Source organism: Opisthocomus hoazin, chromosome 6, assembly GCF_030867145.1.
Source record: "Opisthocomus hoazin isolate bOpiHoa1 chromosome 6, bOpiHoa1.hap1, whole genome shotgun sequence".
Lineage (NCBI taxonomy): Eukaryota > Metazoa > Chordata > Aves > Opisthocomiformes > Opisthocomidae > Opisthocomus > Opisthocomus hoazin.
The window spans coordinates 12,833,360-12,847,228 of NC_134419.1; the positions used below are offsets into that span (position 1 = coordinate 12,833,360).

General features: G+C 49.7%; 1 protein-coding gene across 14 annotated transcripts in view; it reads right to left on the minus strand.

Moving 5' to 3' along the window:
- Positions 1–13,869, minus strand: part of PTPRF (protein tyrosine phosphatase receptor type F) — a 391,478-nt gene that overhangs the window by 77,013 nt on the left and 300,596 nt on the right. For all 14 annotated transcript variants that reach the window (XM_075424695.1, XM_075424691.1, XM_075424694.1 and 11 more), the window contains one exon: positions 192–461. In XM_075424695.1, the coding sequence (XP_075280810.1) occupies positions 192–461 (270 nt within the window). The remainder of the gene's footprint in view (positions 1–191; positions 462–13,869) is intronic.

A 13,869-nucleotide genomic window follows, 5' to 3' on the forward strand; every position in this document is an offset into this window, starting at 1 on the left:
AGAGGAAACAGCCTCCAAAGCAAACACTGTACTGTGAACAGAAAGAAACAAAGTTATGGGTTTGGGAAACTCCCCTGCAAGGTAGAAAAGTCACAGGAGACTGTAGTCAGTTGGCTGCACCCAAAATCACTTTGGCAAAGAGCTACTTGATTGAAACCTGAGGAGGAGTACCACAAGGAATAGTTCCTTACCTTTGACAGTGATCTGGGCTGTGGCTTCGATCATGCCAAGGGAGGAGATGGCCACGCAGGTGTAGTTGGCAGACTGCATGATGTTATTCAGCTCCAGGACGTTCCTACCAACGGGCATCTCATCCTCTTTGGTCAGTTCTTCCACACCAGCCATCCACTTCACGTAGGGCATTGGAGCACCTACTGCAACGCATGTGAGGTTCACGCTCCCCCCAGGCATTACCTCGTGGTTGCTCGGAGGGATAGAGAATCGAGGAGCAACACGCCGCACTGAAACAAGGAGGAGACAGCTAGTAGGGTCACAGAACCAGCAGAGAGCACTCAGTTGCATTGCGGGGGTACGCGAGGGGGGTTCAACGTCTTTGCCTGTCTATCCCTCGGGACAGATAAAATGAAGTGCAAAAGCTGTTCACTGCTTTGCCAAGTTGTACACACTTTGCTCTCCTTCCTTAGCCACTGGCATCTTATTAGAAGAACTCATTAAGGGATGGCTCAATCCATTCCCTCCAAACATAGCCTTTTGAAATCATATTACTAACATGAAACATTCTTCCATTTAAATTACATCCCTCTAATTAGAGAACATGCACAAATGCCAGTCACACACTGTCTCCGTGCAGGGCCCACTGCAGCTCTGCAAAACGGAATTACCTGCTCAATTTATTAGCTCTAGAGTAAAGCAACTCGTCCCCTAAACCTCGCAGGGTTTGGGCAGGAGCAGCAGAAGGGTTTCTTTCTGAATTAGCACACGTGTGCTGCTAAATAAAATATAATTCCTTTCAAAATGTAACTCAGGTTCTACCTTGGCTCAGAAAAAATAGTCACCAGAGCTGCATGACATTGTCAGGGCCTGAAAAGATCACCTTGCTGGGCAGGAGAGAACTAATCCTGACAGATGTGAGATCATATCCATTTTGACAGAAGAGAGCTGGGCTGGCAGAACCCTCCCCACCTTTGTGGCTGCACTTCGGGAGATGTATTCCTCCTTCTTCCGTCGCACAGCTTCTCTTCATATCAATCCCTTGCCGGGCATTTCATTCAAGACTTATTTGTAAGCAACTCTCAACTACAATAAAGCTCTAAAGCTGCCTGCTATATGCATTCCCGTCAGGAAAATGACACTGAGAAATGAGGCCTCTTCTTCAGGGTTAGTGTTATGGGCCTATTTAAGCAAGGGTAGAGAAACAACTGTGCTCGGTAAATCTTTTAAGCTCATTTAAGCTGTAAGCTCATTTTACTCCGTAGTTAAAAAGGGAAACTGCTTGAAGGTGTCTTGCCCAGCAGCCCCGCTCTCCTCTAGCCTCCTCCACCAGAAAGGCAGTCCCAGAGCATCGGCCGGGTCCACGGCTGCCCAGCTCCCGAAGAGCCTCTCCTGGCCAGTTACGGCCGCAGCGCTGGGGCAGGTGGAATCCAGCAGGAGCCGGCGTGGTGCCAGCTCGCCACACGCCGCAGGCATGGCCGGCTCCACGGGCGCTGGGGGACACAGCTCTGCTGGCCTGGCTCCTGCCACCACGGCCTCTCTGCAGACAGCAAAGCCGCTGACAGCCCGGCGAGCCGCACAGGTGTCAGCTCCGCTTGCCGTGCTGGCTCTCCCCAAATCAAATTTCACTAGTGCTCTCTTTGATGATTCATCCCCAGACCAACAGGCTTGCAGAAATAGACTGAACACAGAAGCCCCCACGCTAGCATGTACAACAGAGCTAAGACTTCATGATAAATTAGACAATACTGTCAACAGCGTGTGTGTACTACACATCGTCTCGGTGACAAAACAGGGCTCATTAGCTCCTTACCAGCCGGGGGAAGGATAACTTGCTTTGCCTTTTTTTTTTTTTCCCCCTGAATGTCTAAATCCAAAGTCTTGCTGGTTGTTTCTTTTAATCAATTATTAAATCGCAGATCAATAGCTACATGAGCGATCGCCAGCGAGGCGTTACCTGACTGATGGGGCAGCGCTCCCCAAACGAGACAGAACTGAAAGTGTACTCAAGCACTACGCAGTCATGAGAATACGGACTTAACCTGATGGACATGGCAATGGTTTAACATGATGGCGTGTATTTTCAACCAAAGCATCCCAGCACCGTTCGTTAAAGAGTCAGGTTTCATTTTCCAATGAACATGGCGTCGAATTATTTCAGGTAGAAGCTGTTCAAATTTCATCCCCATCCAAGGACTAAACCCACCCACCCACGCTGTATTAAAATAAAAAAGAGCAAACTTGGAGGATAAAGCCATAGGTGCGCACAGAGCACTCACACACATGCACCAGGCAGACAGGCTGGCAGGCACCGGGGGCCACTACAGAGGCAAAGAGAAAGCGGTGCTAGGGCAGGACAGGGAGGGGAAAGGTGCACAGCAACTCACCTACTGGGACATGGGAAGACAAGAGGCTGGAGGACAAGAAGCCATGCAGGAAGGTCAGAGCCCAGCATGCAGAAACAGATTTTGACTCCCAGCCCTGTGAGACCGGAGACAGCACAGCTCGCTGCAGACTCCCCTGCACCCCACACTGTGTCCTCCCTGTGTCAAGCACTGCTGTCACGGTGCTCCCAGGGCCACGCTGAGCCTCATCAGTGCCGTGTCCCCCTTGATGCGTCCTGCAAAGGCAGTGCCTGTGGGCACTGCAGCTGCCTCTCCGAGGGAAGCCTGTGGCTGTCCACCCCCTGCTCCCCTCTGGGCAGCACAGGGGAGATGCACTTCAGAGGGGCTGGCGGGCCTCTTGGCAGTGCTTTGCAGGGCACAGGCAAGGGCTGAACCCCTTTGGAAGCAGCTCTCCCCGTCCTACCCACAGCAGAGGTGGCTGGCACATCTGTGTGCCTAGGGAAGGGATGAATGGCAAGCGAAACTCTCCTGCAGATCAAACCACACACGAGGGCGGTCAGGCTGCAGCGTCGCCGACCTCGGCACGGGCCATGCCTCCTGCACACTGCAGCCTGCGGCATGCCAGGAAGCTGTGCGGGGCCTCAGCTCTCAAGCCTGGCAACAGACGAGCGGTTAAACAGGCCTCCACAGTGCATTTTTGAGACCCAGAACGGCTGAGCCGGCCTCTCCTCGTTAGCACACCGGCAGAGTTGTTCAGACGGGCTCGTTGTTCTGCGCTGGAGAGCAGCGGTGCCCAAGGCACCACAGCTGCTAAAAATGGATGCCACGTACAGGGGTCAGCTCTCAGCACGGGAGGTAGGAGGGGGTCAGGGCAACACCTTTGGTGAGAGATCTGGCCCAGACGATACCCTGGCAGGAGCGTGTGCAAAGGGAGGGACGGGCTCCATCAGCCTCCCATCCTCTTGGGGGATAATTGGCAGCTTCTCGTCCCAGTCAGTATGGAGGGAGAAGGGGAGATGCTGTCAGTTAGCATTAGCGAGAGCTGGCAGAGCTCTTGCAGCAGCTTGCAGAGCACCATCAACACATTCCTCAGGCTCAAGCCAGCGATTTAAGTCACTTGCTTTTCTAGCACAAAAGTCTGGTAATAATTTAAATCAGTATAACTCCTCAAAAAGCAGCATTCTTAGAATTTCTGTCCAATTTACAAGTCAAATCACACGGGCTAGCACAGCCCATGATGCTACCTTAAGTGCTCCAGAAATTTTTGTTGTTCTTCATTTATTGCAGCAATGAAATTTCCCCTTTCATTACAATTTTCTTGACAAGAATTTGCAATATTTTTTTTTTAATCTTCTTTTTGGATAAAGATCAGAGAAGGTGATTTGGAGTTTTTGCAATAATAGCACAGGGAAAATTGCTGTGAATATTAAAATGATTTCAATGGACAATAGTATCATTCAGAGGTTTAGTTAAACCAGCAGCCTGTCAAAAACGAGATTCATTGTCATTCATCCCAAGAAAAGGCAACATAAGGGCTCTGTGCTGCTCCACTATCCAGCACACCTCCCCGCAGAGAGCATTCCCTGGGAAGTGAAGTGAAACCCTGGAGCAGTGAGCAGTGCAGCGCAACCTGAGCCCCTGCCCTGAATCCCGCAGGACAGCGAGGAAGGACAGTGTGGAGACTGGTTCCCCACTCACTGGGGGGACCGTGGGGAGGAGGGAGGGGAGCAGGCAACATGACAGCCATAAAGGGTGAGATTAAGAAACGTTAATAATTCAGCATGCATTAACATGCACATTCCTTGCCTTGAGAGCAAAGAGCACAAATCGATCGCCCGGCTCCTTTCACCACAGGAGCGGCTGTTTCCTAACGTCTCGGGTTCCCTCTGACGGTGACGTTACCCCCTTGGAGAACCAGGGACACCCCCCCCCCGCCGTCTGCAAGAGTTGTAGGCTATGAGCTCTGGGCACAAGTGCTCAGGGCTCACAGGCTGGTGCTGTTAGCCCCTCTCTCGCATGCTGCAACACTGCTGGCGTTACAGCAAGGCTCCGCTGGGAACACAACAGTGCCAGGAGGACTGCTCATGCTTCCAAAACCGCGTGGTGCTGCTAGGGAAGGGGAAACCAAACTGCTTTCCCTGCCGGCTGCCTTGGCCACAGCGCAGCTGAGCAAACGACAGTGCTAACACCCTTCCCTCTAGCTTGCACAGATGCAGGGATCTCTGTTTTTGCCTGCTCTTGCTTCTGGGTTTCCTCCCCACCGCGCCCAGCTGGCACCTGACTCTGGGCTCCATCCTCCCCCTCCTGACACCGAATGGCAGGCTCGCTGGGTGCTGCCCCATGGCGATGGAGAGCTGTGCCTGTGCTCTGCACGCTTGTCCCCTCCTCCCTGGGGCAATCCCAGCTGCTCCGGTCCTGCACCGCTGTCCTGACACCCTCTCCCCTTTGCTCTTCCTCTGCACGCAGGAGCAGCAGTCTGAAGTGCCGTCCGCTCTAGAGGGGGACCAGCACCGCCTGGGCTGTGCTGCTCCTCCCTGGCCCCCAGCACAGCAAAGGCAAGTTTGGAGGGAGGGCTTTGCTCTAACCTCCCAACTGGGATGAGTAGTAGACAGTGACATGGGGGCACATCTTTGAGAAGGTGACACTGCCCAATTTCTTTACTCCAGTCAGGCAGGCTGGAGGATCCTGATGCACAGGGTATGCTCGCACCCTCGCCACACTGCTGCCCTGCCTAAAACTCCTCTCTTCCTCAGGAACCACCTCCTCAGAGTCAGGAAGGAGTGAATTTAGGAGATATCCTCAAACATGATCATTGGTCTGCATGGTTTACTCGGCTGTAGACACATTTCATCTCTCCCTAGTGCTATCATTTTAAGGAAGGACTTCAAATGGAAAGCCAGTTGCTGGAGTCTCACAATCTATTGACAGAATCAACAGCAGGAGAGGAAAAATTGGAACCAGAAAAAATGCATTTACAGTCTAATCTTGTGCTCAAACAATGCTGTACTATTTATGCTCCCAATGCATCCTTGAGTGCTGACATTTTATAGACAATTTCCAAAACAGGGCCTTGCCATTTTTGGATTATATTTCAGCTATAACTTTTAGGTCTAATTATTTGCGCTGACAACCACATATAAAAGAGGATATATCATTACAGTGGTGCAGCACTGGAGACACATCAGCATTCAGCATACTGACATACTAATAGCAAAGTAAGGGAGAGCAAGATTGGGGAGCTATGCAATTTGCATTCACTCTCTGAAATTTCTCTGATGAAAATAACACAACATTAAGGAGGGAAATAAGAGAAAAGATCCACTGTATCAAGATAAAATAACTCGTTAATAAATAACCTTGTAGCAGTCGCAGAGCAGTAATTAAATGCATGGGTGAGCAGTACACAGTTTTAAGTAAAGCTGGAAAAATGTAAGGTGTAATTATCAGTGCCAAACAAATTATAAGCACGGCAAATCCCAATGGAATATTTAGAAACTAATTTCTGGCTTCACATTAAATATTTGTGTATGTGGGTATTTTTGGTGGGGTGGGAAGGAGTGGTCGACACAAAGAATGAGAAATTCTCTGCTCCTGCTGGCTTATATCCATTCTCGGCTGCCCCCCCTCAGCTAAACCATGCGGCTAAAACGTTTAAGTGCCCTGTCAAAGGTTTATTCTCCAGAGGTGCCTGAGCCATCACAGCAGTGCTCCAAATTCACTGAAATCTGGGAGGCTTTGGGCCTTAGCTTTAATTTCTTCTCTTTTCTTCCTTGTTCTCATTCCTCATCATTGTCTTGGGCTCAGGTAATTTTATCCTCTACAAAATCTATTTTTTGAGGGTAAACAACAAGGGCCCCGTGCCTCAGTACAATCTAAATGAGAGCACGTTCCAGGGAGAGAAATGGGAGCGAAGTCAGTGTACTGGAACAACCGCTATGACAACTTGTTAAAACTTGTTCGAGTGATGATTGTAAGATCAACTCCTGCGTCTGCCTGATGGCATGTCCGAGAGGAGCGAGGGTCTCTGCCCTACGCCACCCGGGAGCAGCGCTGGGCTGGAGAGCTGCTGCCAGCATCTCCCTCCTCCAGCGCGTGTGGTGGGACGGAGCCGCACGGTACCTGTTTGGTGAAGGAGTCATCTCTGGAAACTGGCTTGGGACCTCTGCCAAAAACACCAGCTTTCCTCAGCATGAAATCATGAGCGCCTCAAGCTAGGTCTGGAGCTAGATTTAATTTAAAAGCTGGAGTCACCTTTCACTATTGTCCTTTATTCACCCCTGGCTCTCTGAGGGCAGCGGGACAGAGCAGGGCAAAGCACGAGTCAGGTTTTGCTGAGTGGCTCCGAGCTCCTGCGCACGTCGCCACGGGCCTCCCTGAACCGTCCTAGGCACAGCTGGGGCAACTGCCAGAGCTCCCTGCTCTCCTACCAGCAGGAGGAGGACCCAGCCCCAGGGAAGAAAGGAGAGGCAGATCTGCTCATGCAAAGGGCCCCTGTCCGAGCATGGAGAACTGGCCGCCCCTGGAGAGGGAACTGCCGAGGAGCAAGGAAGCTGCCTCGGCACGAGGGCCTTGCATCTCAGCCAGCTGCCCCTGAGATCAAAAGTAAGCTTTTTGCCTCTAGAGAAAGTTAAAACTTTTAAAGCTACAGGAGAAATTGAGGAACCCGCTCTCCCTAGCAGCTCGCGAGGGGACTGGAGATCATTCTGATCTCTGCTTCCAAAGGCTGCTCTTGATCTCTGGCCAGAAAGCAGCAGCAGTTTAAAGGTATTAGACTGGCACCCAGCACAGGTAACGGGTTAGAGAAGGACCCCACATACAGTAGCATGCACTGCTTCCCACCCTACTTTCGAACAAAACCACCCTGGTTGGTATTTGCATGCAAAATGCATTCTGTGCACTTTAAATCTCGAGCAATAAAGGCATGCAAGCGAAGTATCAATGCCATCAGCAGAGTCACAGCAAACAGTAAGCGGATTTCATCAGGCACACGGAGGCCGTGCCTGGAAGGGAGCCAGAGACTGCAGGGCCCCCTCCCCTTTTGGGGATGGCTCTCCTCTCCCTACTGGAAAAGTCCCATCTGACGTGGCGTACTGTAGATGGATAAGAAGTGAAAAGGACCAACCTTCTCGCTGATCTGAGAGATGAAAGTTTGTTTTGTTTGATGGCAGAGTGCGATGAAGATGAGGAGGGAATAAAAAAAGACAAGGAAAAACACAGAGAGTAAAAACAGGCCAAGCTTCATCTGTCCGCACACCACTGAAACGACAAGACAAGACTACAGAGGTCAGCCGTGACTTCCCACCACGCACACACACCACTCCATGCCGTGGACAAGAGCGTGTTACACTCACATCGTTCTGGCCTGGTGCAGGGCCGGCCCCTCTGCCCCCCTGACCTGCTCCCCGCTCGTCGAGGCAGGGCGGAGGGGACCCCCTGTCCCACACACACTCATACGGAGGGTGCTTCAGGACTGGTCCTGCGCTGGGCCAGATGCTGGAAGCACAGACACGTTTACATGTGCAAAACAGACACGCAAGGAGCAAGGGACTCAGCTGTCACACGGACTGACGTGCTCTCACGCACCCACTCGAGCTATAAAGATGATGGCAAAGGCACTTTAAACCCATTGACCACACACTGGGAAGAGCATACACGTAGATCCGAATTGTATCAGGTATGAAAGAAATGTTCCAAGTGGTGAATGGAAAATCTTCTACCATGAAGAGCTGCTCCCCCTCTCCAAACAAAGAGCTAAACGCAGCAGAGAGGTATTAGGCAAGTGACAGACATGCGCAGTCTCAGCTGGGCTCAGTTTCGGGAGAGCCTCACTGGTGCACTGTGCTGTGAGTGAGAGATGGGTAAGAAATCAGGACAAAAACACCCAGAGAGAATTGAGCAGGTCCCAGTTTTTGTTCCTGCGGGAGAGACAGTAGAAGGTTAGTTGCATTTTCCTTATAGACAAAGGAGATCTTATTTCTCTAGCAGGAGTGACCTCACTCCAGCTACAGATCAGTGGCATATCAGCTGTAATCGAACCCTCGCTGAGAGAATACAGAAGTGGATTTGATAGTTAAAGACTGCTTATGAGTCACATTTTTGATGGGGGAAGGAGAAAGTGGGGGGAGGAATTTGCTTTCCAGCAGAAACACTGCAAATTAGAGGACAGCATGTGGCGTTATACAGTGCAACAGTACAGTCAGCCATTTCTAGTGATTAGAGGACAGGATTTTAACCAACACTGACATCGTACAGACCAGGCAACAAACTGCCAGTAAAAGCTACAACAGTGGCCTACGAAGTGTAATGGAGCTTGCAGGAGAACAACAAAACAGTTGTTTACATTTCTTCAATTGAGCTGATACCAGGGGACCAGAACCAGCCGACTAAGAGCTTAACTGGCCCATAAGTGAGGGCCACATCCAGCGAGGACCCCCACCCAGACATCTTCAAAAGAAACAGGCCTAGCTTAAGGGCCAGGTTTCCTCTGGCCTGCTTCAGACAGGAGATTTACCTCTTGGTCCACAAAACATTGCCATCAGGCTCATTTAATCCTGTGAGACCCTGTGATGGGAGGAAACCTCTATATTGCTGCTCCCAAGCCATCACTTTATTTCCTAACCTAATGGAGCGTATCACATCTGCATGGCCTCGGCAGGCAGCGAGGGGCTTCTGCCTTCTGCTCAGCTCTTCCCAACAGGGAGGATTTGTTTCCTGTCCTTGCCCAGGAAGGACAGTGCTTCTGGCAAACCAGGCGTACCTGTGAACGGCTGCATTTCTGGAAAGCGTCACTAACATCGCAACACGGCCACACAAACTCCAAGTGCTGCAAGCGCGGACCAACCTGCCGCACTCGTTGGGACCGGGCGGCTGAACGGCAAGAGGCTGGCGAAGGCTGTGAGACCGGGGGATGACGCTGCAACAGCTATGGGAACACCCGTCCCTGCTGAAGATGTGCAGATGCTGCTGAGCCTCCCCTGCCCTTGGGAAGCGCTGGCGGACCCCAGCCATACCAAGGGGACTCGCCGTGGTAGCACGTGGCCTGCCTGGGGGAAGGTGAGGGGTGCTGCTGCCGCTGGGGGACGGCCAGCAGCCTTGCTCTGGGGAGCCTGGCTGGGATCACGCTGCATCAGTGCGCGTGGACAGGAGTAGGCTCCAGCAGTGGCTTTTCCCACGTGTTGACACTTCAGATTAGAGTTGGAAAGGTGAGGAGACACACGTGAAACACGCTAATTCAAACAGATTACTTTCTGGTCTGTCAAACAGGAAGAAGTTTGGGGCCTGGTATTTGTCACTAATTGCTGGATTATCTCTTAATCTCTTACTGTATTACTGGCTTCTGGGGAATAAAAACCAGTATCAGGCTATTTTGGAACAGCTGTAAGGCAAGAGGGAACACCTGGGCAGAAAGTTCTCTCTGCTTTCCTTTTAGTTAATGCTTAAACAGCTGCTGCTTTATCTGAGATAAACCTGATAAATGGTAAATTGAAAGTTTCATCAACTTACAGATCCCATTCACATGCTCCCTTATCTCCAGTTCTCTATCCATGTCACTCCTAAGCTAAGAAGCATGTTTTACCAACAGTTTTTCTGCTTTTTTACATAACAAATGAGTCTGAGCAGTGACAGTGAATAACATCTGTCGTCCCCCCTGGTAGTGACAGAGGACTTCAGGCTGGGGTTACGCAGAGTCTCCCCTGAGCAGAATACCACAGCTCACCAGACACACTACTGTGTTCCCACGAACTCGAGGTGCCTGGCAGCTAACTTGAACATGCCAGTCTATGTGCAAGACAAAGCAAGTCAAGACACAGTGGAAATGCCACCAGAGGATAGCAAACTCCAGAAGGTAAAAACAGGGCTCCTTTTGAGATCCAAGTTGAAATAGCAAAGAAGCAAAGAGCAAGGCTGTATCAGAGACGCGTCTGCCAGTTCTGACTGTCAGATGGCTCCAGTGCTCTGTAGGCAGACATTCCCATGCCGATTGAATTTGGCTTTTACCCTGCCACAGGCCTGCTCGTCTTATGCAGCAGCAGCAATACTCTAACCACAGCAGGCTGTTGCTGAAAGAATGAATTTGGCCTTATGGGAGGCTCTGCTTTTGTGTATTCTTGGGCATTAGCTCCCTGAAACAAGGCAGGGGGCTGTGGCCAGGACACGAATGCACAGGTTTGAGAGTTTAGATCACAAGCTCAAACAAAGGAACACGTTTCTAAAGCTTTTCAGAGTGGGGAGCTAATACTTCCCTGAAAGCAATAAGAAAGTTCATTATCCCAATTGGCTCTGCATTTCTGCTGGGAACTGCCAGCATCTGTCCTGTGCTGAAAACCCTCTGGTGCTACCCAAGGCACTAATACAAAGGCAAACTCAGACACTTTGGAATCCAAAAGACACAGAGGTTAACAAAAACCCAGAGGGAGGATGAACCTGTTCCTGCTTATCTCCAAAAGCACATCTTGTGTCTGAAGGACTCCACATAAATCAAATTTTATCCTTTACAGGTTTTAGAGGTATAGAGGAACAAAAGGACAGATTGTCTTTTTTACGCCAGATTACATGAGAATAAGACAACCTCCCATTATATGCGATGAACAATGTTCTCATGCCACAGTGATGAGTATATTCCATCCTAGAGAGACAGACAGGATGCTCAGGGCGCCCAGCCATCCTTTCCCATTCACAGGGCAAACACATGCATGCATGAATTCAATTAAGAGCAGAAAATCTCAGAGCACCAGAGCTGGATTTCCTAACCCTTTGTGCAAGTGGATACGGAAGGGGAAGGAAGGGACATTTAGTCAGGACAGATACGCAGGCCTAATTCTTCCACAGACGTCTGTGCAGGTCATGTGGGGAAGAGGCGAAAATAGGTTTCCAAGTCCATTTCTGTGTTGCATTATCATGTGCTGAGCCACCAGTCGCTCTCCTTCTATTTTCCATAAAGGTCATTTTACAAATAATCAGACTTGAGCCTCGCACTGCACTTTTAACCATCAAAGGACTTTGCAAGGAATAAAACTGTTAAGCTTATTTAGTTGAGTTCTATAAAGCACACTGAAACATTTACATGAAATATGCTAGCAGAAGGACAAAGCACTATTATTTATTAAACCATGATCATTGTAATCATTACAGCATATTAAAATGCTTGTAGAAACACTGATGGTGAACACACTTCACCCCAGGAGAAAACACGACAAAAATATTTATAGCGGTGTACGGGGAACAGAAAATTTGGCAGAAGCCTCTACATGCCTCTCTGGCTCTGAAGCCACAGTTGCAGGGACACGAGCCACAGTGCTGACTGAGCAGCAGATGTCTGCTGGTGCCGAGTGCTGCGCAGCTCTGGCCGTGCCGCTGGCTGCGTTCACCCCGACTCTGCCTACAACTAGCCAAGGTGCATCTGCCCAAAGCCCAGCTGCTCTGACTTCGGCTACTGCAGTAGCTTCAGCATCGAGCAGCACCCGGGGCAGAGAAAATGAAGTTAAAAATACCAAAATACCATAAAAAGGAGTGCACTTTCTTCATCTAAGGGTCATTGCTTTGTGTTGCATTGCTGCACTGCAGCTTTCTCTCGAGGTCAGGACCACACAGAGTGCACAGGGGGAGATCATGGCCCTTCAGACCTGTAGCCCTCGTCAGCCATGTACCAGCTGCTGAGGGCTAGTTACTCTGTGGCCTCCACCACAGCCTGGTTTTGCTTCTTCTGATGGTCCAGGGCAGACATCTGCCCAAAGCAGCAGTCTGTGGCGCCCGGTCTGATTCAACTGCCCGTTCATGTTTCCTGTCATCCAGGCATCTCCCTCGCAAGTCCCTCCAGGCTCTGCTTGTCTGCGATCGCTGCCAGGCCTTCAAGCACCGCCCGTGCCCCTCCCTGGTCAAGTAACGTCACCCCCATCAGCCCTGAGGCGAGGCAGCTTTAATGGAGCACACTGCCAGAAGTGTGCATATAGCTGGGTTGTAAACAAACGCATTCCCTGGTATTTAGCCATTTTTCAGACATCCCCCGTTTTGGTTGCTGACTGTTTGACCACTGTCTTCAGCTTTTACTCTTCCCCTGGCAATACCCTCGAGCTTTGACTGCTGTTGCTATTTTAGCTGTTTTAATATTACATAAGCAGAAAATATCCTCTTTGAAGGCTTCAAGTCTTGTTGCTCCAGGTCCATGTCAGTCATTCAGAATTATTATTATTTACACAAGGTCCCCATTGCAGTAAGCATCATGTAGCTGCAAGTAACCATTTCGGTGAGCTCCCTCCGTGTCTGAGCCTAAGCTACTGCCAAGTCCCCAAGTGTAAAAACCTGCAGAGGCCAGAGAATCGCTGCTAGGGACAGAGCCACAATCCTAATTTAATTTTGGGTGATGGCTTCTTAGTGAAACTTCGCAAATAGAACTCCAGACTCCAAGCAAGCTTCCCTGCTGTCAAATGAAATACTAGCCTGGCCTTTAAAAAGTAGATCAAGAAAGCACAGATTTTTGCAGTCATACCATTGCTATTTACTGCAGTGTGATTTACTAGTTTGCATCTTGGGGACAGAGGAGACAATTCAGTTTCAAATGGTCTTTTTTTAAAAGCAGCTGTGCAGCTGCTTCTCTACAAGCACGCGTAGCATTTTGGCACAGGGAACTCACTGCACTTGCCCCACTGGACTATGCCTTGAAGGCCTGAAAAACAGCACTTAAGTGAAAACTGGGCAGCAGATTTCTCATTTGATGGGAAGTATGCAGTCAGTGCTCCAATAAGTACTACTCTAATAGCATCTGCATTGCTCACTGCTGTAAGCAGCACTGGGGAACACACCTAGTGAACTCCACAGTGTATTAATAAGGACATTCTTATACACAGTCTTTCTGCTCTTCTGCTTCACTTAAGTAGGAAAAAAAATAATGGCATGTGTAGAGCAGAAGAGCAGAGAAAACCTTTCATACAGGGAAAGAGTTAAAAAACAGTGCCTCTACTGAAGGGAGCACCACAGAGACCACCACCTTCAGAGGCATTTCATAGGACAAGACTTTCAGTTGAAAATCCTCCTCTTTGTGCAGATGTCCCTGAAGCTGTAGACAAATGAAGAGTGAAATGTGTTCATAAAAAAGCAATAGCGCAGGTGAATCAGTGCAATTATACTATATTCCCAATGAGCACAACGAAATGACACCACCTTTTCTTTTCTCCACACTAGGTCCAATCTGCCTGCTACTCTTAAATCAATTGCTTGTATGTCTTGATTCAACTTCTTGGAATTTTGCTGTTAAATTAGATGGTAAGCTCTCTGGATTAGAGGAATCACATCTTCCATAAGTTTCTGTTCTCTTCACTTCTCCCTGCAGCACCATCAAGTCCCAAATCTAATCACT